We start from the raw sequence: 26,246 nt of genomic DNA, 5'->3' as shown, positions 1-26,246 counted from the left end.
CTTCTATTCTTTGGATATGGAACAAGATTAAGCTGTGCTCTTCCAAACCACTGTATATTAGCTGGAAGATAAAGTGGCCTCAGTTCAACAAAAATGCTGGACTTTTCCTGAATACAACCACCTATTGTATTGCACACAATAATGTCAGAACGCTGTGCTTTCTTTTCCCGAATGTTTGATATTGCCTAGGGAAAGACTGGAGGATTTCCGGGTGGTCCCCCGTCCTTGTATTCCGAGGGGCCAAAGGGAGAATTATCAGTTTCTCTCACAGGGGGAAACAGAGAAGGCAGCCGCAAGGAGGAGCGCGAGGCCGACGACCTTCCTGTTGTTGGCTTCAACCTCTCGCTAGGCGGTGGAGCGACCGGGGCGCAGCAGGAGCAGCAGCCCAAGTCTCCCGGTGCGGGGGGCAAACCACGGGCTGAAGCTCTTCCTGCCACTTTCGTTTTTCCCTCGCTTCCCGCTCGGGAAACCAGCAACCCCCCCCCGGCCGCCCCTTCCTCTCCCGGCGGGGTGACGGGCGGGAAAACTTCCCCCTGCACCGGGTTGCCCGTCCCAGAGGCAAGAGGACGGGCGAGGCAAAGCTGCGAGAAGAGCCCATTTCGCCCTCTTTCTAGGACGGGCAGAGAAGAGGCCGTCGGGGAAGCAGGGAAGCCCGCGGGGAGGGCGGCAAGCAAGGCCGAGATCCGCGTCCCTGCCACCCCCGCCGAGCAAGCCCAGCTGCCGAGAGCAGGCAGGGCTTGTACGCGGCGGATCACATGGCGGCGGTGGCGGCTCAGCAGGAAGTTCGCTCTGTTCCTGGGTGGCGCGTCGGAGTTTCGGTCTTGCTCCGAGGCGCTCGGAGCGCGTAGCCGATCACGGCGGGGGCTTCGTAAGTTTCTTCTCGCCTTTTTGTAAGCTATCGCCCGCTTAAGCGGCCGAGCCCGCAACTTTTCGCCGACGCTGTTCACTGTATTGCTGTGCTTTTTTTCTTTCTTTCTCCAAGCCACGTTAACAGCTCCAAGTTCTTTCCTCTCGGTTCCCCCAAAGTTTCTTTCTCTCCCACACCCCACCCCACCCCACTTCTTTGTACTTCAGCTAGCAATTCTGCTTCCGTTTTTCTTTCCATCTTAAGCCCTGCCCGGGACTTCTTAGCTTTTGGTGGGCACAGCAAAAAACTTTTTACCTAGCTGCCATCTAACGTCTAACCGTGCAGTTGCAAACAAAGCTTTCTTTCTGGTCCGCGCCCCCTCCCCCCCCGATCCGGGTAGCGGGGAGGGCTCCCGATTTGAGATGTTGTTGGGCGAAGAGATGCAGCTTAACTCGTGACCTGTATTTATTTTCCTGGCCGGTTTTGCCATGGTTTGCCAGGGCCTTTTGGGGTCATCACAACGCCACACAACGGGTTGTGGATTTCCGCGCCTCCTGTCATTCATACATTTTTTTCTCACAACGGCGGAAAAGTACCCGGAGGCTCAAGGGGAGAGACAGGCGGCAGGGGTGGCTGCTTTGTCTAAAACCAGTTTATACCTGGAGCAAAGAAATCGCCGGTTCGTTTCCTCTTATAAGTAACATACAAACACATTTGGGTGTCTCGTAACCTCCGGGTGTTTACGACCCAATTACGGAAGGACCGAGGACCGGAGTTTAAAACTTCCTGTTCCGGAAGCCTTGAACCCAGACGGTGGAAGTTGTGTGTGTGTTATTGTTGTTTTTTAATTGGGAAACTACACCTCCGAGAAATTCCAAAGGGAGAGTATTTGGGAAACCAGTCTGCTCTTTCTCCCTAGATTGGATTGCGACTGGAATAGAAACCCTGAAGGCTGTGAAGCTCTTCCTCCAGTTTCCCTTAATGAAAAGTTTCCGTCTTTGTAGTGTCAAGAGAGGTGGAAATTACCCTACTACTGAAGCCTTTGCACCATCATCCAGTGAACACTTATTTCCTGAAACTAACAGAACTGCATCTAATTAAGTCGAATTAATTGCTTGTTTAGAGTTAGCGTGGTGTGTGAATCCAGCCATACAGTTTGTATACGATTTATTATGTTCTGTGAGTGCAGTCAATTGTGGGTGGTTTTTGAGAAGCCATGGCTAAACAAATATCATGGTTCTGTTGAAATCGGTGGGAATTATTTTTTTTAATCATATGCATAGGTTTTAACTAAAAGAGCTAGGTTCACATCTCTGAATTCATGTACATTAATTTAGAAGAAAAGTCCTTTAAAGTGATGGGAATCCATTTTAGTTAGTTTCATGTGAAGAGCAGGCTAAAATATGCTCTGATTGCTTTCTGAATATAATATACAAGAGTAGCTTCCTCCCCCACCCTTTGGATTCAAGAACATTAGTCTGCTCCTCCAGATGAAAATGCTATGACTTTCCTTCTAAAATGTACAATCAGCTGACTTTTTTTTATGTACGTATGGTGACTTCCAGTCAGTATTGATTTCTAGCAACTGTCCTCTAGACAAATCCCCACAATTTTTCATGGCAAGATTTTGGAAGTGGTTTGTCCACCGCAATCAGATTGATCACATTTTGGGCGCTTGGCAACAGGCCCACATTTATGGCTGTTTACAGCATCCCTTGGTCATGTGATCATGATTTATGACTTTTTTTGCCAGAAGCAGGCATTTATTTGGTTTCCAACCAAAAAAAAACATCACAGAAAACAATGGATTTGTTTAATGACCACCACATTCACTTAACAACCACTGCAAAAAAGGTAATGAAATCAAGTGCAATTGTGTGGTGATCTAGTTAGTGAGCAGCATGACCTACACCTATGTCCATAATTCCAGGGTCAATTATAGTCGTAAATCAAGGATTACCTATAGAGCCTGGCAACTTTAGAAGGTGGGTCTGAGAACAGAGCTGAGTCTGTACATACAAAAGTCACAGGTGACAAGAAAAGATTGCAGCAGATTGTGTACATCAGATGATATGCGAACCACACCAGTTTATTCAACAACCATGATGTACATACTGGCAAATCCTGAATTATGTTATTTGAAAAAAGTCCATGTCTCTCCAAATCTAGAATTAGAAAAAAGATAGGGCTGAAAGGTACTGACAGAACTCACATACCATTCTCAGCCATAATCAAGGTTGCTTAGTTACAGCTTAGTATATTATGTGCTTGTTCAGCCACCATTTTTAAACAAACTAAGCTTTGGGTGATTTTGATCCCCGCCCAATTCAGTATCTCGCCTCCGAAAAGTGGTCATTGAAAGTATCTGTTTAAACACTTAAGCATTTGTCATAATAATATAGATGCTGAAAACTCCATAGAGAAGGAGTTAAAAATTTCTGTGAGATTTTTATTCTATCACTTCACCTATTACACTGATGAGTAAAGCGTGTATGAGTGTAAAAACCTGCTTGTATTCTGATGCTAGGATGAAATTCTATCAAAACATGTCAGAATTACTTTCAGCAATGAACAAAAGAGAAGGGCTGTAGCTTGCTCTCCTAATTATAATAATTAGTTTTATGCAACATTAAAGAATTTCAGTTAAGTATGGTCATCTTAGAGGATTTCTTTTTTAAAAAGAAAGTCATCACACACATATATGCATGCTAGAAAATAACATCTCTTAAATCAAGGTTTCTATTTCATAATTCCCGCAAAGAAGATGGAATATAGTATATAGATGTAGAACAAGCTTCAAACTAATTAATACAACCATTGCTCCAATTTCCATGGGGTACTACCAGTAGGTAGCCTTTATGATTGTTCTCTTGTATCCCCACAACTGTCTCAGAAACGTCTTCTGAACCTGGCTCTAAAATGGCAGACTTGGCAGTCACAATTGCAAAAAATGATCGAACGAAGACTAGCTCTGATTTCATTCTCATGCATTTCAATGTCCTTGTCACCCTCCAATCTCTCAATTAACAATTTCATCCTTCAGTCATACAATTTGATAATTGTTGAGGTTATGTGGCCATTACATGTTAGGTTTTAGAGGTTTTAGAAGAATAATACTTAATGTCATAATACTTAATACAATACTTAATGACATTAATAGCTTAATGTCAACCGCTCCAATCTTGATTGCAGAAAATATGACTTCAGTAACAGAGTTGTTAATCCTTGGAATAAACTACCTGACTCTGTGGTCTCTTCCCAAAGCTTCAACCAAAAACTGTCTACTATTGATCTCACCCCATTTCTAAGAGGTCTGTAAGGGGCATGCATAAGAGCACAAGCGTGCCTACCATTCCTGTCTTATTGTTTCCTTTCGTTATATCCAATTAATATAGTTATTACATACTCATACTTATATATATGCTTATATATTGTATAGTAATTTCATGCTTATGCTTATATATATATGCTTATATATTGTATAGTAATTTCATGCTTATGCTTATATATACTGTGAGACAAAATAAATACATACATACATACATACATACATACATACATACATACATACATACATACATACAATTCAGAGGGTTTGAGCTCTCTGAGCTAAGAGATTCTGACTTGCTCAGAAACAACTGTGAATTGAATGACTAAATAGAGAATTGGAATCAAGCTCCATGTCTAACAGTTGTAGACTGTTTACATATATAGACTAGACTGTTCTTAACTGTGGTGTTCAGTTTGTTTGCTTTTTCTACACCTGCCATTCTTCTTTCCATACTTCTTTGCATTGGTTTTTTTTCCCCTCTGTCTGGTTTTGCATCTCAATGAGCTACTTGGATATTCAGGTATTATCTTTTCCTCTGGTTCAATGAGCTGGTGAATCCAGTGAAATTTCTCCCTATTTTGTGTACTTCTCTTTGTTGGTGAGCTTTGGTGTGGTGCAGATTCCTTATATTTTTGTTATAAATAATAATATTTGTATTTTTATGTTGTTGAACAAAAAAAAAAGCTACTCCTAAGTAGCTCGGGAGTAGAGATTCTGACTGGACAAATCTTCCATTTCTTTAAAGAAATAGAATAGAATAGAATAGAATAGAATAGAATAGAATAGAATAGAATAGAATAGAATAGAATAGAATAGAATAGAATAGAATAGAATATTTTATTGGCCAAGTGTGATTGGACATACAAGGAATTTGTCTTGGTGCATATGCTCTCAGTGTACATAAAGAAAAGATACGTTCATCAAGGTACAACATTTACAACACAATTGATGGTCAGTATATCAATATAAATCATAAGGATTGCCAGCAACAATTTACGTCATACAGTCATAAGTGGAAAGAGATTAGTGATGGGAGATACATTTTTCTTTGCTGGCCAATGGGACAAGTTAAAGTGTGGAGCTTTTCTTTAAAAGAATACTCAGGTTTCAAGGGAAAAAAGGCTGACCCCATAATGGCAACTCTGCATAGCATATTCCAGAATATCCATTCCCCCCCCCCAAAAAAAAGCTTCCAGAAACCCTAACAATTAAATTAAAAACATTTTCTAAACATTGCCGAACTCTCAAGTGAGAATGCTGAAATTTCATTCAATTTCTTTTGTAGGTTTAGAAGTCTTGCTTAATAAAATCATGCAGCATTTAGTGAACTTGCAAGTTTTGGAGCAATTTTCTGGGAATGAGATGATATGTTGATGCTTACGGTCCAAACATGTTAGAAAGCTATGACAGTATGGAAAAATCCTTCTCCATATTTCTTTTCCAGATGATTGAATGTCTAGTTTATGTTGACTTTGATTTTTGTTGCAAGCAATGTACCTGTCTTGCAATATAGTGTGTCTCAAAAATGATGAGTTTTTTTTTAAAAAGAGCATTCTTAAGGATGCTCATAAAATCCTATGATATTAGACAATGTGCTGAAAAAGAAATAATGAAAAGCATTGTTTTGTAATGCATCCATTACTTTTCTATATGGGTCTTATCTGTCTCTTATAACTGAGACTGGAAGGAGGTGTCCTAGGTTTTCAGTAGCTTGTGGTAAGAATTGCTTCTTTTTATTTCTTCAAGACAATTTGCAATAATTTGCTAAGCAGTGCATAGGTATTTTTAAGATAATTATGAGGCAGCTTCAAAACAGCATTGCATGCATCAATACAAAGAATAAACCACGTTTATCAGGAGATTTCACATTTAATAACATACTTTAACTGAACAGATGTGACCCCAAATAATATTCAATTCATGGCATGAAATATAAAAATCAGCCACTTTTGTTTCTGTTTAAATTACTGTTCATACCTTTGAAAGGAATGAGGAAAAATGAGGTTAAAAATGAGAAATATTTCAGCAGGATCTCACTAAGCCTAATTTGGATTATTATTTTGAAGAACTGTCTTCCACTTCTATTTCTGATGGTCTTACCTATTTAAAAAGCTGCATTGGCACAGTTGTCTAGCATTTTTTTAAAAGGAAGCTCCAGTGAAACAATAAATTTAGAAAAGAATTCAGTTTTGTTGATTTCATTTCTTTCAGTTATTCTTCAAGAAAGTTTCCTGACTGTTCAAGTTAATGCAGCGTAGCTACAATAATTCTATTGTTCCCATTATCTGAATACTGTATAGTAATAATTCTTCAGGGGTCAAGCAATTACTGATTAAGAGAAGTGAGTTTTTGGATCTGAAGGAGGCTTCCTTTTCAACATTTAATGGTGTTGGATAACTGTTTTGACTCTGCTTCTGATTTTCCTGCATAATGATTTAACTTTAGATGTCTGGAAGTTGAGTCATGGCAACTGGACTTCTTTGCTTTGCTGTTTATCTGAGTAGCTTCTCTTCAGTCTTGGGTAAGATAAGACTTGAATAAACTGAATCGTTTCAAACCAATTCCCAAGATTCAACTTCCAGGCAACTCTACCTGGAGTTGGACTGAGAATCTTCATTGACTTATTTATTTTTATTTTTTATTTATTTTTATTTGTCACACAGTATATATAAGCATAAGCATGAAATAATTATACAATATATAAGCAAATATATGAGTTTGAGTATGTAATAACTATATTAATTGGATATAACGAAAGGAAACAAAGCAACCTTTCTCAACTGGGAACCCTTCAGAGGGATGGGACTTTGACTTCTGCCATTTATAGCTAACATCATATTTTGCTGATGCCAGCTGAGAATTATGGAAACTGAACTCCAAGACAAGCAGAAATCCTGTTTCGAAAAACTGTTTTAAAGGCTTCCACTGCCATCTCACATCTGCTTACTAATCTCTGAGGTCAGTGGGGATAAGTCTCAGATAACTTTTCCCCCATTTGATTCATTTGTTTTGAATTGCAACTGATATGGCATCTAAGCCCACCTCCAGCAAAGTTTTAATCCATTACATCATCTCTTGAATGAGAAGCGAAACGTGTTCAGGGGGGGGGAAAGGAAGTCCAGTTGCCTCTTGAAAAAGCACCTTTGGGATTCTTTTACAACAGGGATTTTCAAACTTTTACAGGCTATGGAACCAGTTAGTTAAGAAAAAAGAATCCCTGATTAAGAGACAACGCTCTAATGCCAGAAAAATTGAGAATAAAATTGTGTTCACTATAACTTATTTATGCAATTTTATGTATTTCACGAAGTTGGATGCACCAATTAGTGTCCCAGAAAGTCTGTCCATTCTTAAGTCAATATTTCTCAACCTTGGCAATTTTAAGATGAGTGACTTCAGCACGCTGGCTGGAGAATTCTGGGAGTTAAAGGCCATATATCTTAAAGTTGCCACGGTTGAGAAACTCTGTTATTTTAAATGGAAAATTAAAGATTTCAGCATACAAAAATTAAAACTAGAATTACACAATGCTAGTTACACAATAGGAGGCTGATGTTTCAACCAAGCAAATCAAAGTTCAGTGATTGGGATAGGATTGCTATTCTTGAGGAAAAAAATGTATGGATGTCCCTGGTTGTGTTGGAACTTTTGGTTTTCCTTTAAACCCTCAACAGAATCTCATCAAGTTCTTGCAGGTTCCATGGAAAACTTTCCAAACCCACTTGGGAATTCTGTGAGCAGGGCTTGGACGTTATTTTCAAGGGGGTAGGGAGGTGAGCAGATACAAGCCTGCACTTCAGCTTCCTTTCATATAGTATAAATGTAACCCATCACACGCATATTGCTTTGAGATTTGTATTTTCTAGACAGGTGCGTAGGTTATTTCCTATGCATATGGAATTTATATTGGGGAGCTGCCTGTCCTACCAATAGTTCTTGGTCCTTTTATCTCTGCGTTGGGATCGGTTGTTTCCCTCAAAAGGATGGGATGGCACCTTGGAAGCTATGGCCTCCTATTGCAATCTTCAGGCCCCCTAAATCCTCCCCCTCCTTTATCGCCAATGTTGATTCCTGTGACAAAGTTTGGATGCTTTCAAGAAGAAACAATGCCCACAGATTGTGTACAGGTAGTCCTCGACTTACAACTACAACTGAGCACAAAGTTTCTGTTGCTAAGTGAGACAGTTCTTAAATGAATTTTGCCCCTTTTTACGACCTTTCTTGCCTCAGCTGTTGAGTGAATCACTGCAGTTATTAAATTAGTAACCCGGTTGTTCAGTGAATCTGGCTTCCCCGTTGACTTTGCTTGTCAGAAGGTCGCAATAAGGGATCACATGGCCCCGGGACACTGCAACCGTCATTAATATGAGTCACTTGCCAAGTGTCTGAATTTTGATCACGTGACTCTGAGGATGCTGTGATGGTTGTAAGTGTGCATAACGGTTGTAAGTCACTTTTTTCAATTCACTAAACGGTCACTAAATAAACTGTTGCAAGTCAAGGATTTACCTGTACTATATTTGCACATTCTTTTAAAAAAATCTATTTTTCTCCCAAAGACTATATTTCAAATTTTTTTAAAAAAAGGAAGTACTGGTACCTAACATGGAAGCCCTGCGAAGCAATTGCCATAATCCAACCCAAGCATCCGTTTCTCTTCCTAGCTCTAGTCCTGTCTGGCTGAGTGACCTGATGCATTAATTATCAAGAAGATGCTCTCATTCCCATTTTGAAGACACAACATTTGGCAGAACAACGCAAATGTCTTTATAGTCTCCCCCTCCCCCTCCCACTATGGTGTGAATGCCAATTTGTGACATTTATCAAACTCTGACACATTTGGCTACTGTTGGGTTGGAAAGCTCAGCAATTGTGGAAACATAACACCATGGCAACAGTTGTCATAAATATAGAATTAATAGTTCCCTAGGGCTCTAATCCTGTACCTTTTTCTCAAGGGATTCAATGGGGCTCACTTTGAGTTAACATAAGGCATTACTGGACCATGAAAGAGCATAGAAAGAGGAGACGTTGGCAGTAAAGCCAATATGTCTTCTCAGTCTTGCAAGAGGGAAGAGTTCATTTTAGCCCAACCAAGTGAAGCATTTGACTAGTCCTCTGCAAAAATACTGAGCAATTTTTGGCCTTTCATTCAGATCCCACTCCTTCAGGATGGTTGCACAATGGATGGAGTCGCCTGGAAGTACTCTTTGGCCTTTTGTGAGTTCTATCAAGCATCTATTCAGATAAGCGATTAAAAGCTAGAAACTTCAAATCTCTTAAGCGACCACCTTGAGCCTACAAATTGCAGTAGATTCCTTGAGTTTGGTGACGCGTATGAGTTAACTGGCTTGGGAACGCGCTATTAGAAATCTATAAACCATTATGTTTCAGCTAAAATGAATGCAAAGGATCTGAGCAGGAGTGAGTAAGGGCTCCTTAAAAAAATAGTTTTCCCTCAATGATAAATAGGGAAGCAAAAGAATGCTGGTGCCAAAGTTGACTCTGTTTAAATTAGAAATTTGTCACATTTAATTAATTATGTTCTGGAAGCTGTTCTTGTTTGTTTGGTATGAAATCTGAGGAAAGATAATTGGTTTTGGTTTTTCAACTAGCATTAAAAATGTGGTTAAAGAGAATAGTGCAACATTTTGATCTACACAGGAAATAAGGACTGTTCCAGTCCATAGTAACCTTCATTACTGATATTGCATTAGATGGTCTCATATTTTAAAAGAATTATAGTGGCAACTTGAGTATTTTCATTATATATTCACACTACATCTTGTATTTGTGTTGTCACATGGTAGCGTGCTGCAAACAGGCTTAGCTAATAGATAAATATCCTAAGTGCTTTGTCCACTGATCATTTAGGTTTACAATAACGCTTCGATTTTTAACAATCTTTATTCCATTATCGTTTTACTGTAATGGGGTAATATTAAATGGGAAATTATATTTGACTGCTTTTAGTTAGCAAATTAAATTGTCTCAAAATTCAGTAATTCAAAAGACAGCCCATTGTAATAGCGAAGGATTTTGTAAATTGCAAATTACAGATGGCTTCTTGGATAGCCGAGTTTCAATATTTATCAATCTGTTTATAAGGTACCCTCATTGTAACTTTTAAGGCATATGTGACTTGGATTAAATTAACTTGAAACTTTGCTTTTTCATCTTATGAATATATCTAGATGTTAAGGTTTTTTGGAAAAACATTTTTTTTTCTTCCACTGACTTTTTAAAGTCACAGTGGGAAAATTAAGAAAGGCCTTTTGAATAGTTTTTCCCAAGTCTTGAAATGTATCTCCAAGATGGGTCTATTTCTTTCTCTGTTAATTATTAATTTAAGTGTTTATTGGATTGTTGAAGAGAGTTTTAATCAGGTCATTCTCTTTTTTTATGATTTTAATAGTCTTTTAATTTAATTAAACTGTATAATTACATTAGTCACTGAGTACATTTTCAAATGAAAAATAACTTTTTAATAAATAATCTATATATAGATTGCTAGATCTAAACATTAAAGACTGTGGCAAAGGGTGGTGTGCCTATGACAATTTGATGTTGGGTTTTTCCTTTGTTTATAACTTTTCAAGTGTTAACTCTTACTAATCACCATTAGAAAACAAATTGCTGGGCTCCATGGATCTTTTGATTAAAGAAAAGGATCTTCCAACTGTTTCCTTTGGGATAAATTCTCTGCTTTTTACTTTTTCTTGCTTTCTTCCTATAAGCCTTCTAGCAGTAACTAATGCTTTTTTTTTCCTTATCACTTCAGCTTTTTAAAAGAAAGGTACAGTGGTGTCTATAGGATCTGAATGCATATCAAGCTTTTTCATTTTTGTTTTCCAGAAAAGGGCAACATGTTGCAAATCATGCACATTCTGGATTCAAACTCTTGAAAATCTTGCATCTTGACCTGGTTCATAAGCCAGGGTTTGCTTAATTATGATTTCTTAAATAAATCACAAATGGCTGCATTCACACAAGCTACTATGTCCAAACTACACACTTAACTTTATGGCTTAAACCAGCAGTCCCCAATACCTGGGCTGCAGATCGATACCAGACCGAAGCCTATTAGGAACCGGGCCACACAAGCAGCAGGTGAATGAGCAAAGCTTCATCTGTTCATGCTCGGGATCCATGTTGCACGAGAAACCACCACTACCCTGGTCTGAGGAAAAATTGTTTACCATGAAACCGGTTTCTGGTGCCAGAAAGTTGGGGACTGCTGGTTTAAGCAATAAATCATCCCTGCTGACCTTCCACAAAAATAGATGATGACTTCAGCCTTAAATATTTGTGGTGGTTCCCAAAATGTGGGCCACGTACTCCTTGGGGGCTGTGGAGTTATTAAAGGGTATTCATTTGTACATCGAACATGCAAAACAAAATGAAAAGTGTTCACAAAGATCTTCTATAAATACTGCTTGGAGTGAGATAAGACAGAAATACTGGTTGGTCTAAGAGGGAGAATCAGAGGAATAGCACTAGGCTATTTAGTCTGATCCTTCCTTCCTTCCTCCTCGCCAGTGGCAGTATTTCTGTCCCTCCCAGGTTACCCAGTGTATGCATGCTTGCCCACTACGGTAATATTCCTGGCATTTTTTCTGACTGCGATGCTGTAAGCTGCCTATGGATACTCCCGTCTCCTAACAACCTGTCCAGTCCTGTGTGGATGGCAAGTTCAGGAAAAAGAAACTGGAAATAACTTTATTGGTTGTAGGATAATGTAGCAAAATCATAAAAGCCTGCCAAAGAAATCCAACTCAGTTTACACTTAGCATAATAAAGATGGAGTCACCTTCTTTCTCATGCTATCCTCTCTGCTGGACTCAAGTAATCTCTTTGGTAATAATTCCCTCCCTCACGAACCTGCCCAAGCTCTTCACTCATTCCAATCCATGGCCCCATAGCCACCATTTTGCTGTTTTTAGCTACTCTACCAGGGCTTCCCTCACATCCCTTCCATTCCAACCTCCTCTTACTTTTTCTTTCTCCCATCACCATGGGATGTCTTAGCTCTCAGCAATGTACTAGCAGCTTCTTCTAGCCCCTTTTCTCACTGGGCGATGAGAGGTCAAAGACATACGGCAAAAGCAGAGGAGTTGCCACAGCTCACCCACCTGATCCCACACTACCAGGATCTCCCCTTCACCCATCTGGAAACCCCCATGATGCATGCAAGATGATGCTCAGCTGCATACACACATCCACCACTTCCTGCTAACTCGTAGCAGCAAAACAGGGAAGCACTATTGCTTCTGCGAGCATGCACAAAGAGCATCCTCACACAATAAGAAAATACAGGTTAACAAACAATATAGATGGCTTGTTTGTATCTTTTTTTATTTCTTTCTGGAGGGAAGCAGGGATGATTGGACAAGGGGAGATGTTACTGCCTTTTGGACTGTTTTAGTGGGCTGCCAGAAAGCTTGCTTTATAGAACTTAGCAATAGAACTTAGTCTTATATACCGCTTCACAATGCTCTACCGCCCTCTCTAAGCAGTTTACAGAGTCAGCATATTGCCCCCAACAATCTGAGTCCTCCTTTTACCAACCTCAGAAGGATGGAAGGCTGAGACAATCTCGAGCCGCTCAGAATTGAACTCTTGGAGTGAGCTAGCCTGAATAAATACTCGCATCTACATGAAACATGCATTTATAATTTATAGAATCCAAATTCATTTAAAAGCATTATCTGTGGTTACTGAATTCATAGTAGCTGTGTGTTTCTTTCACACATTACAGGTAGTCCTCGACTTAGTAACCGTTCAAAGTTCCAATGGCACTGAAAAAAGTGATTTATGACCCTTTTTCACACTTACGACCATTTCAGCATCCTCCCCATGTGGTTTACATTCTGCTGCTTGACAACTGACTCACATTTATGACGGTTGCAGCGTCCCGGGGTCATGTCATCACCTTTTGCGATCTTCTGACAAGCAGTCAAAGGGGAAGCCCGATTCATTTAACAACCATGTGGCTCACTTACCAACTGCAGTGATTTACTTAACAACTGTGGCAAGAAAGGTTGTAAAATGGAGCAAAATTCACTTAAAGCTGTTTTTTTGGACTCAATTGTGGCCGTAAATTGAGGACTACTTGTACCTGGAATATCAATGTATCAATGTTAAAAGAGATCCTCAAATTAGAAGGGGGGAGCAACCCTTGTCCTAGGAAAAAAAATTCCAAATAGTGTCAAATGTGATTTCATCACATTGCTCCATTAGTTGCCTGTTTTTTTCTGGACAAATGTGAAGCAGCATAAATGATCTACAATAATAACCAATATTTTTCCTTTTTCTTTTCTAAAGTAATTTAACCAGGTCTGCTGCATTCATAATCTCTTCAGTGATGAAATATTGCTGGGAAGTATGGATAAAAATATTGCAGAGCAGCTTAATAAGGCATATGAAGCGTTTCGACAGGCGTGTATGGAGAGAGATTTTGCTAGAAAAGAACTAAAGCAAAAGGTATGTTATGTTTTTAGTATCTAACCCTACAAGTTAAGATTTCCTTTAGTATTGCTTCTGAAAAAAAGGGCAGCTTAGATTTCCCACAGAACAGAAATATTGTGTAGTTCAGTAATGCTATGTTGACTATCTGCCAAAATGATCCACTCATAGGTATGAAGCTGTTCCATGATAAATACAGTTTGTTTATGAAATTGAATTTTCATCAAGGATAGTTTGCCTTTCTCTTTTAACTTTTAGGCAGTTCTGACATGTACCACCAGTTGCCTCTAGGATTGCCTTTGTCAAAGGATGCTATGCTTAAAAAGGAGACAGATAGTCAGGAGCCTGATAGTAGGGAAAGAAGTCTCCCACATTTGCATGAGGAAACAGTGAAGAAACATGTTTCTTGAACATGAAATGTTTGGGGTTTTTTTGCTGGTAGCTTTGTATTACAAAAGGTAAAGATGAAATGAACTATAAAGTAGTGTTAAATTTAAAAATATAGTCTAGTGTGGTGTTTCTCAACCTATTTAAATCCATGGCGCAATATTGAATATAGAGCAGTAGTTCTGTGGCACACCACAAAATTATTAAACTTATATATGTATTTTAAATAGTATATAACACATGGTTTGAAGGAAAGTTATATAATTTTTTAAAAATATCTGCACTGTATTAAATGGATGGATGGATGGATGGATGGATGGATGGATGGATAGATAGATAGATATAGATAGAAATATAGATAGATACAGAGAGAGACAGACAGACAGTCAGACAGATAGATACAGATAGATAGATAGATAGATAGATAGGTAGATAGATAGATAGATACTGATAGATAGATAGATAGATAGATAGATAGATAGAGAGAGAGAGAGAGAGAGAGAGAGAGAGAGAGAGAAATGTAGAGAGAGAGAAAGAGAGAGAGACAGAGAGAGAGAGAGACAGATCGAAAGATAGATACTGATAGATAGATAGATAGATAGATAGATAGATAGATAGATAGATAGATAGATAGATAGATATGTAGATAGATACTGAGAGAGAGAGACAGACAGATAGATACTGATAGACACACACACACACACACACACACACACACACGGCACACCCAAATGCTGCAGCACACTAGCTGAGAACCACTGGTCTAGGGACATTATAGGGAGATGAATTCTTAAGAGGGATGAGAGGAATATACTATAGCTCAGTGGTTTTGCATGTAAAAGGTTCCTTATTCAATTGTCGGCATCTTTATATAAAAACCATCAAACAAAATCCAATAATAAGTCCTAGGAAAGCTGAAGTAAGATCATAAACACAGATGTAGTTTTACTTAGCAATCAGTTCACTTAACGACCGAGTTATCAGTTGCAATTGTAGTCACTAAATGAGGATTATCTATATGTTGTCCTTTACTGGGTTGGCTGTAGATCAGTCTCATCTAGAGTTCTGCTGCTATGCAGGAAGCCTTTGAGCTGTTGCTCGCACCCTTCTGGATTTTCACTTTTCATTTCAACTGAAACACCACAGAACTGGGGTTTGTCTTCCTTCTATTTGAGATCTAAGAAGTATTCAAGCAGAGATCTACCCACTTCTTATCAATGTCATGTGATAACTTTTACATTTTGATTTTTTGTAAATGTTTTCCAGGGCAAGTTTTTGTCTAGAGAAGTTTGTTTACTGAACAGTCAAATGATTCTTTTTCTTAGTCTGAATGAAGAGCCTCTAAATCGGGTCTCCAACCTTGGCAACTTTAAGCCTGGCGGACTTCAACTCCCAGAATTCCCCAGCCAACAAAGCTGGGAATTCTGGAACTTGAAGTCCTCCAGGCTTAAAGTTATCAAGGTTGGAGACCCCTGCTGTAAATGGTACAATAAACAATTTAGCAGATCTCAATTTAGTGGTCCTACCGATGCAGACAACCAAATCTGTCCCTACGCTATATGCTTCTGCACCTCTGTGATACCCTGATTACCATTTAATACATTAACAAAATAAGTAGATTGTGTGTATTTGGGTGTCAAATGCCACTTGGATTTCCCCTTTCCTTAATTAGTTCATCAGTTTGAAGTTTTCTCTCCTTAAATTCCCAAGGGCAAAGTATAAGGCAGTTGCTTAAAGTTTGCCAACTTAGGAGTGTCTCCTATTCAACTTGGAGTGACTAAAAAGAAGAGGCTTTTGTTCCGGTGACCTCCTCCTTTTTACTCTATGGTCTCAGGGACTGGTTGGAGCATCTGTCAGTTTATGGCTAATGGTGGATTCTGGTTGGCCACTTGTTTTGCTAGACTCTGCAGATCAAAGCTGTGTCAAATGCATAGAAGCCGGAGTCATCACGGCCAGATGGTACTCAATACAGATGGATATTTGGTTGTCAAGTATATCTTATAGTTACTAACTTGTTGCTGCCATCTGACTCTAAAAGAATCACTTGTGCACGCTGGCTGTCAAAAGCATCTTTTCTTCTGTCTGTTTTAGCTGTCATGAGTGTGCTCTGTACAGAAGTGTTGACAAGACATTGCTGTTGTACATTTTCAATTTGGGTCTTAATGACTTTTTCTCTTCCTTCTGCTTTCTGAGGTCATCCAGGCTGCTCAAATATACTGACCTCATTGCCTTTTAATGGGCTTAAGATACAGCTATTGCTATATGCTGAGCTCTTACTGTGTTTTGAGATAGTTGCACCCTTTCCATCGACTGCTCAAAGCTATGGTTTTCAGGAGTGGAAGAATGAAAAAAAAATGGAAATTGTGGCACTGCTATTGTTCAACTCATCTGTCTGTGCCAGACAGCTAATTGTTTTCTTGTCCATAATTGTCTTGTCAAAAGTGGAAAAAATCCAGAACTTCTATTAAAATGGCAGTACAGCATAGGATACTCGATAAACTTGAGTACAGCCATGGATATGATATTGGTACTTTTGATAAGTCACTGTTTTGCAGCCACACCTGCCTTTATCAGATTATTGTGAAGTAAATTTGGAGTGTGTGTGTGTGTGTGTTTAAACAAAGCCTTATATTCCACCCTGGTTCCTCAGAACAACAAGCAAATGAGAATACAATAAATAAACAGAAGGGAAACGAGATACGTAGGCATTTCTAACTCCTTGAGTATAAATTCAAGCTATGGTATTTAGAGTTTGAGGCAGACAATCTAAGCACTAATGCCATGGCATAGCCATTCTTTGTGCCTGTCTGAAGTAAAACCCATCAACATAAAATGATTGCTTCCAATTACACTATCGTTACAGACAGACAGCTATGAGAAGCAGATACATGAACAGCAAGAAAAAAATGAACTTCTAATGAGCATTGTTGCAAAACTCAAATTACAGTTGGCTTCTATGACTGCCAACAGAGGTAGGTAGTTTTCAACCTGATTTTTACCGACTATCTCCCTTTTTGTGTCTCTTGCCATCCTTACGTGTCTATGTGTTTGTGTGCCTGTCTTTTGTGTATGATGTCACTGGACTCTTGTTATTTTCACATGATCCTCTTAGTACTGGAATAACTACATTAAAAACTTTTAAAAAAACCAGACAGTCTCTTATAAGCTGATTTGCCTCCATTCAGAATTGTATTACAGAAACAATTTCTGGGCACCATTTTGTAGCATAAAAGGTTGATACATGAATATTGAACAAGAAATTGGGATGAGTAAAAATCAAGGACTGATTTTAACTGGGCAAAACTTTTTCAACCAAGATACTTCAAATATCACTTACAGAATATGTCCAAACTCCAGGACCCATAACTCCCATGGAAATAAAATTTGGCAAATTTTATAAAACATGACATAAACATTTAGGACAACCATGACCTGGATGACTGAGAATCTCCATAGACATGGTGTAGGAGTATGAATAAATTTCCATAAGAATTACAGACTACAGGAACCATTTGTGCTTCAGTTTGAGATGCAAACAACACAGACTTGTTCCCAATAGCCTGCGCCTGTGTTCAACAGTGAAGGGACACAGGGCAGAAAACATCCTGCAGAAAGCACAGCTCCACAACACAGTCCTTTCAGCAGCTCCAAGAAGGCACCACACCCATTTTCACTACTCAGGTCACCTTGAGGACACAGAAAAAACTCCCAAGTGGCCTCAAGGACTCTCTAAAAGAATGCAAATGACCATCTGCCTGAAAGGAATATAAATCCTTCCGTTTCCCACCATCTAGTCAGAGCTGAAGAAGCTTCTTGGATAAGAAGCAAAATGTCTTCAAAGAAAAAAAGAAGAAGCTCTAGTTGCCTCTTGGAAAATCACCTTTAGGATTTCCCATGCTGGTGTTTGATTATGCTATACAGTTCAGTGTGAGCTATTTTCAAGGCAGATACGTCTCTGAATATATTCCAAATCATCCACTGAAGTCAGTAAATTGTTGAAGGCATTGAGGAATCTGGTAAAGAAATAATATCTGAAAAGATGACTCAAGGAGTCATGGGTTATCTAGTGAAATCCTAAAGGTGGAGAAGAAAACTATGAGTGGATTAATAATATTTTTGCCAGTCCATTCTGGACTTTATTTCCACTTCTTCCAGTTGGCACCTTCCATCCAGTCTTGAAAGTCCTCAACTTTTCAGCCTGATCACTTGATCACTTTTTGGGATCTTCTTGCCCTTTAAAATTGCTAATAATATGCTACTGTACATTGGGGGGGGGAATTGAACTTACATTCTCTGTGTTATTTTGTAGCTAATGGAAAGTATTTAAAAAATTTTAAAACTTTTAACTGTGGAAGCCACGGATAAGAGCTAAAGCAATAGGATTCATATTTAAGTAATCTGTAGGAAGTGTCTGTCCCAGATTCACTAAGTCCTTACATGGTTTGTTTGATTTTTTATTTTGACACAGAGTTGTGTTAAGAGCTTATCCTTGTGTTTTAGTGTAATGTGGACCTGGAGCCAATCCTGGTTGGCTATGACTTAATATGGGTTTTTAAAACGGGTATATTCTTAAATTTTTCGGGCTCATTTAATAAGTTTTTAATTGATATTTTAACTTTGTATATTGTTCTTTGTTGGTTTTATTCTGCCTGTACACCGCCCTGAGTCCTTCGGGAGAAGGGCGGTATAAAAATCAAATAAATAAATAAATAAATAAATAAATAAATAAATAAATAAATAAATAAATAAATAAATAAATAAATATTTTACACTTGAGATAATCTGAATGGTATTTGTGAAACATGAAACAGAATTGACATCTGAATATCCTCATCCAATGTCTTTTTGACCACTTTCTTCTATAAAGCCAGATGTGATACCTGGGATAGAACTGTTGACATATTGGCAATAACTGCCTATAGCTTGTCTGGGCTAGCTCTACCTTTAGCTAAAGGGGAGCCACGACTCAAGGTGGCAAACTGAGAAAGTGGACAATAAGGTCATCCCTGATATTCCCCATGCCTGAAATGCTCATTTCATTGTGCTATACAAGGAGCAACATCTCCTGTCTCAAGTAGCTGGCCTTCTTGAATTGACTTCTAACAATAGTACTTAAACTTATATACCACTCCATAGCAATTTACAGCACACTCAGAGTGGTTTACAAATGTCAGCATATTGCTCCCAGCAATCTGGCCACTTATTCTACTGACCTCGGAAGGATGGAAGGCTGAGTCAACCTTAAGCTTGTCAGGACCAAATTCTTGGCTGTGGACTGAGTTAGTCTGCAATACTGCATTCTAACCATGGCTCTTCTGGTGATGATAGATAGAATAGGTTTTTTCCTTGAAATGCCATCCCTTTATATCTATAGTACTGTATTTAAATTTTTGAATTTGAATTTGTATTTGTATTTGAATTTAATATTATAGTATTGTATTTGAATTGTATTTGTGGCCCAGTGGCTACGACGCTGAGCTTGTCGATCAAAAGGTCGGCACTTCAGTGGTTCAAATCCCTAGTGCCGCGTAACGGGGTAAGCTCCCGTTACGTGTCCCAGCTTCTGCCAACCTAACAGTTTAAAAGCATGTAAAAAATGCAAGTAGAAAAATAGGGACCATCTTTGGTGAGAAGGTAACAGCGTTCAGTGCGCCTTTGACATTGAGTCATGCCGGCCACATGACCACGAAGAAGTCGTTGGATAGCACTAGCTCTTTGGCTTTGAAATGGAGATGAGCACTGCCCCCTAGAGTCGGGAACGGCTAGCATATATGTGCGAGGGAAATCTTTACCTTTACTTTACTGTATTTGAGAACATATTCTGAAAAGTCCTATTATTTAGTTCTGCTTGCAGATGCTACAAAGGAGTTGGGAGACAGAATGGGACACAGAGTAAAATGGAAAATGAAAAAGCCTAAAAAATAAAGCTTAGAAAAAATAAGGAAATAATTTGTTTTAATGAAAAAACAAAGAGGAAAAATAAATCTTTGGGTATTTTAATAGGGAAACAGAAAAGTTATTTCTCTTGCAAAAGAAGTAGGTATTAATATTACCTGCAAGAAGGTACAGACTCATTCTCTGTTAAAAGGGAAGGCAAGCCAAGGATCAGTGAGATGAAATTAAAAAAAAAAAACATTATAAGGCAGGCGTGTCAAACTGGTGGCCCATAGGCTGGATGCATCACGTGTAAGCCACGCCCACCCCAGCTTCGCAAAGGGAAAAAACATCGTGAAACATCACGTGATGGCAGTGTGCCACCATGAGTTTGGCACCCGTGTTATAAGGAATTTCCTGACAGTATGCCGTGGAAGTATCTAGAACAATAGTAGATTCTCACAGTGGAGGTTTTCAAATAGAGCAGGAGTAATTTAATGGCTTGTAATGAACAGTGGGTTGAACTAGATGTTCGAGAAAGGCCTTCCAGTTCAATGCTCAGTCATATGGCAATGTTCTATTGTAAGATTATCTCATTTAATTATCTCATTTTATGCAACAATCAAATGCCCTATTTGGAGGGAGCAGATGAACACACACACAGGCATTTTGGGTGTATATCTTGCTATGCACACTGAGATAGATTTTTAAAAAGTTTATTTGACAGTGAAAAAAATATAGATGTGGTATTTTATGGTATAGAGATATATATTAGGTGCAAGCATTCTGAGACACTCCAGTAGGTTATAAACTTGACTTTAAAGGATGCTCTTTCCCAAATGTTCACTCGAAAGAGCAGCTGAAATCTAGATAAGCCAGTATTTAAAGTAAGAACTCTTGTCTGACACCTTCAGCATTTGTGAAGCAGCAAATGATTAAGGCAAGGTTCTTGGGGGAAAGTTAGCAAGCTCTCTTACTTATTCAGAAAGAACACTTCAGTTTAGTCACGAACTCCTCTTTGTGAACTCCAAGTTGGTTTAAGTATACTCCTAAAGAAATAAGCTTTGATTCATCATGACTTTTAGCCAGAATGAGTAACTAAGTTGCATTGTATTGCTTATTGTTTAGTGGAGTATCTGTTTTAACTGTTTTTAATAGTTTGATTTAATTAACAGATTTTGCATTGTTTTGCAGTATCATTAAATAGCAATAAAACGCTATTTAAAAATTTATACAGTCTTTTTATGGTTTTCTTTTGGATATCTATGAAAAAGGGTTTTATTTAGAACATGTATATTACTTTATCTGTGTGATGGTGGAATAGGAAATTTTATGTATTGTATTTTTTAATTCAAATTGCGGTTTATCTGTGAAACAAAATCCTAATGTATTGATGTTTTTTTCACGCCCACCTAAATATTTTAATTCAAAACAATACTTTCTTTTATAGTCAACACACAAAGTCAAGTTCCAGTCCATGAAGACAATGAAATGAGAAGAAATGGTACCTTATTGAACTCAGATTTTGATCAGCTCCAAGAAAAGCTGAAATTGGCACTGCAAAGAGAAAAGCTTTTAAAGGTAGGACGCTTTCTTTAAGATATATAGTGGCTCTAAAAGTTTGGAAGAGAAAAGGATAACTTATAAGGAAAGGCTTAAGAAAAGCCCATTTAATGGGAATGAACTTGAAGACATCATCACTCCTACTGTCCCTTAGCTGAGACAATTCACCTGTTTTTGATCCATTGCAGCTTGTTGTTCCTTGTCAAAGCTTGTCAAAATGTAGATAAGCTACACTGACAAGCCTGTTTGGAATCATTTGACACTCTTCAACTAGCCACAATTAAGAGTCACCACAATATAGGGTCCAATTAAAAATGGAAAGCTTTGATTCTCTTTTATGACCGTATTGGTCACAGTAAACTAGTGACAAGGAATTGTCTGGTGCTCCTGAATTATTATTCCCAGCAGCCTTACCAGTATATCAAATGGTGATGGATGCTATGGATTGTAGTTGAGCAGATAGCTGGAGGCCTGCAGGTTGTCTCCAGTATTACTTACAGCTCTTTTGCTTTTTGTCTTTCTAGAGGTTATACATGATTATGAAGCATAGAAGGTCCCCCAAGTCTGATTGTGTTAAGCAGTAGATAGGATCTTACCTCAATGAAGTAGTATGTGATTTACATATAGTACTAGCTTGGGATTTTGGCCAGTTTCTACCATCCATAGCTGACATAAGAGAATTAGAAGGTAATGGGAAAAATTCAGTCTGGAATCTTGGAGAACTCAAAAAGATTAGTACTTAGCTAAATGAATCTTCTGATGTGGATTAAGGCAGATTTTCTCAATTCCTAATATCAAACTCTTTTATGAAAGCTTATTTTTTAGCTTGCAGATAATGAGCTAGGGACTTATATTTCTGTCAACTAAGCATATTTTAATCATATGTGTTAATTTGTTAATAAAGAATACCTATTTTGTCAAATTAGTGACACTTGATAATTATGTTGGAGAAATCTAATTTCAGAATCTCTCATTCTCTCTTTTCTCCTTTCTCTTTAAGCAAGCTTTGCAATTTCTGCTTCAGAAATTTGGAATTGGAAACAAAAAGAAAAATTACATTCCTCTGGTAACAACGTAGTATCTATATTTACACACTGCAGATATGGATATAGCAATCATCATTGCCCTTACAAAAATATCCTCAGTATATTTGCTTATTTGTGTTTAAGCAGCGTTTGCATTGTGATAACATGCAGATGTCCAACTAATATTGTGTTCACAAAGTAACCTTAATCCAGCCTCCTTTCCTCTGCTTCAGTTCTCTACCTATGGTAACATTAACCTACTTTAGAAGAGGGTCACACAAATTGGAAAAATAAAAGATGGCAAGCGCTTTGAAATTCAAATGTTATACAAAGTACAAATATCATTGTTTTTAAAATGATGTACTATTATTTTCAGTATATATCAAAAGGAGAGGGGGGGTTGTCATACGTGAAAGTCAGGAGGGAAGAGGTATTTCCTGTTTTATCTAAACACAAGCAAGAAAAATATCTCAGTAAACAGGTAGCAACATGCTTATTTTGAAAAATGTACTAGGAGGACACTTCTTGCGAGTGTTCTGGTCACCTCCAGATTAGAAAAAGAATAGGTTTATTGGGAAACATAGAGGAAGAGCGGGATGGAAGTCAGAAAAAAATAAGTATTTTTCCTGCTATACACCTAAACCATAAATTGTGAGAGCAACTGCCAATGTCTTAGTCCCACTCATCAGATGGTAATAGTGAGGATTCCTATTGAGTGTGCACGTGGTTTTGTTGGTGTGGCTATGTAATTTGAATTGGGCTCGTCATACACGTGAAATTTAAGGCTACAAGCCAATACTAGGAAAATAAGGATCCTATTTTTACTTCTTTTTCTCCATTGCTACATTCATGCTTAATTCTCCCGTGTTCTCTTGAATAAGTGTGATGCTGTTGTTTGTTTACATAATACATTAAATCTCCTTCAAATCACACTCTTCTCATGGTAACTCCAGGGAGGTACAGCTGTGTAAACAACACTACAGAAGTAATTTGTCATTGGAGGTTCCAAGGTTTTTTTTGGGGGGGGGGGCATGGGGTTGTTTATTTAAGTTCCCAATAGAGCTTACAGCTGGGAATTTCCTGGTGTCCCCTCAACTATTTGCCAGGGTCAATGAAGTCCTTTTTCAATCTCATGTAATGAGAAGACTTCAGTCTAAAATTTAATACTACATAAGCAACAAAGGAGAGACGAAAAAATGACCTAGGATTACTTTTACTTCCAAGGATTCACCCCACTTCTTGGGCGGTGTCCAAAGGTTTGAATAGAATAGAATAGAATAGAATAGAATAGAATAGAATAGAATAGAATAGAATAGAATAGAATAGAATAGAATTTTATTGGCCAAGTGTGATTGGACACACAAGGAATTTGTCTTGGTGCATATGCTCTCAGTGTACATAAAAGAAAAGATACGTTCATCAAGGTACAACATTTACAACACAATTGATGATCAATATATCAATATAAATCATAAGGATTGCCAGCAACAAGTTACAGTCATACAGTCATAAGTGGAAAGAGATTGGCGATGGGAACTATGAAACGATTAATAGTAGTGCAGATTCAGTAAATAGTCTGACAGTGTTGAGGGAATTATTTGTTTAGCAGAGTGATGGCCTTCGGGGAAAAACTGTTCTTGTGTCTAGTTGTTCTGGTGTGCAGTGCTCTATAGCGTCGTTTTGAGGGTAGGAGTTGAAACAGTTTATGTCCAGGATGCGAGGGATCTGCAAATATTTTCACGGCCCTCTTCTTGATTCGTGCAGTATACAGGTCCTCAATGGAAGGCAGGTTGGTAGCAATTATTTTTTCTGCAGTTCTAATTATCCTCTGAAGTCTGTGTTTTTCTTGTTGGGTTGCAGAACCGAACCAGACAGTTATAGAGGTGCAAATGACAGACTCAATAATTCCTCCGTAGAATTGGATCAGCAGCTCCTTGGGCAGTTTGAGCTTACTGAGTTGGCGCAGAAAGAACATTCTTTGTTGTCCTTTTTTAATGATGTTTTTGATGTTAGCTGTCCATTTGAGATCTTGCGATATGATAGAACCCAGAAATTTGAAGGTTTCTACTGTTGATACTGTGTTGTCAAGTATTGTGAGAGGTGGAAGTATGGAAGGGTTTTTCCTAAAGGAGATAGGAAGGTGACATAGCCCAGCACAGATGTTCTATAAAGCAGTTCCAAACTTAAGAAACAGCAAGGAAAGAAGGAAAACTACTGCAAATCTAGAATGACGGAGTTCCAGGAGGCAAGGAACAAGTTAACTGAATAAATGTTAACCTTGTTTTGTGACTTCTAAATTTTTTTTTATTCTTCCAGCATTCTTTTCATTTTGAAAACCAGAGATTTACAACCCTCCAGAGGTTCATAAATGAGCTTCAGGAACAAGACTAGAGACAAAATAATATTGGGAGTTATAGACTGTCAATCTCTGCTTTAAGCATTTTTAATGTGTTAAGTTGTTTTGCGCTTTAGGATTTATTTTTTAGCAATAAAGAGGTGGGTTCAACTATTCTCTGTCTCATAAACAGTCTCAGTCTCATAAACAGATGTAGTTATGCACCTTCTCCAGGTCCATTCTAACTTCCTTCAGTTTATCATGTGAAGTTTGGGATTAGAAAGCCCTCATTCCATTGTATTGCTTTCTTGTTACATTTTAAATGGTTTTTTTCCTTTTTAAAAAATCGTATATTCCTTAGAAAGGTCAGCTTGCTTGTTGCTGTTTTTAGAAACCTGTCACTGTCTCAGTACTTTTCACATCTTTCATTTGTTTCTTCTTCTGTTGTTTCTCTCCTATTATTTATTACCATCTTCCTTGGCTCCTCTCTGAGCAAAATGTGGTGCTAATAGCTTTTCCCACCCATCCAGAAATAGAAAAATAATTTTCATCCTTCTAAAACTTTTCTATCAAACACGTCCACAAATTTTATTATTTACATTTATGCAGGCAGCTAATAGCACCAAATGTTCTCTAGGTCAGGGGTCTCCAACCTTGATCTCTTTAAGACTTGTGGACTTCAACTCCCAGAGTTCCTCAGCCAGCTTTGCTGGCTGAGGGACTCTGGGAGTTGAAGTCCACAAGTCTTAAAGGAACCAAGGTTGGAGACCCCTGCTCTAGGTGGCTTAAAAGAATGGAATACAGAACCCAGAGAATGACCGAGCAGTATTTTTAATAGTGGTTAAAGTACTGGTGGTATCCACCTTATTTTCTTATTTCCTTTATTTATTAATTAAATTTGTTTGACACTTAGCTCGCTGCAAGGCAACTCTGAGCGGCTTGCTATATCAAAATAAAACCATAAATACTGCTTATAAATATTTATACTTTTATACACTCACACATAAATAAAATCTTTGAAATTTCAATTTGGGAGTTAAAAATGCATTTACATAGGTGAACTTTCATCACTGTAGGAGTTGTCCCTCTTTTCAGTTTGAGGAAATTCTTATCTTCATAATAGCATTTTGCAACCCAATATCTATCCTGAAGTAAATTTTATGGATGAAGCCACTAAGAAGACAATAAGGCTGCACTTTCCTTCTTTCCCCATGCAAAATGTGAACAAAAGCAAATGTATTCCGGTCGTTTTGTTTGTCATTAGTTAAACAGATTGACCAGATGGAACCAACTAAGGCTTTAACTACTCATCATTTTCACCATGTTCTTACCACTGATACTCTTATTTTGCAGTTCTGAATCTGGACTGCCATTTCTCAAAACACACACATGCAACATGTAATATGAATTACTGTTCTT

The 26,246-nt window shown here is 38.2% G+C and overlaps 1 protein-coding gene across 4 annotated transcripts in view; it reads left to right on the top strand.

Moving 5' to 3' along the window:
- Positions 1–366: 366 nt before the first annotated feature.
- The window catches only part of TANK (TRAF family member associated NFKB activator), a 40,285-nt gene continuing 14,405 nt past the window's right edge, over positions 367–26,246 (top strand). For 2 of the 4 annotated variants that reach the window (XM_058191718.1, XM_058191733.1), the window contains exons 1-5: positions 367–868; positions 13,503–13,661; positions 16,894–17,002; positions 21,355–21,485; positions 22,468–22,533. In XM_058191718.1, coding sequence (XP_058047701.1) covers positions 13,563–13,661; positions 16,894–17,002; positions 21,355–21,485; positions 22,468–22,533 — 405 coding nt within the window. In that variant the 5' untranslated portion in view covers positions 367–868; positions 13,503–13,562. The remainder of the gene's footprint in view (positions 869–13,502; positions 13,662–16,893; positions 17,003–21,354; positions 21,486–22,467; positions 22,534–26,246) is intronic. The other 2 variants (XM_058191725.1, XM_058191740.1) reach the window with 1 other exon arrangement.

This window comes from Ahaetulla prasina, chromosome 1, assembly GCF_028640845.1.
Source record: "Ahaetulla prasina isolate Xishuangbanna chromosome 1, ASM2864084v1, whole genome shotgun sequence".
NCBI lineage: Eukaryota > Metazoa > Chordata > Lepidosauria > Squamata > Colubridae > Ahaetulla > Ahaetulla prasina.
Note: the sequence above shows the minus strand (reverse complement) of the source record. Positions and strands in the feature narration are given on the sequence as shown.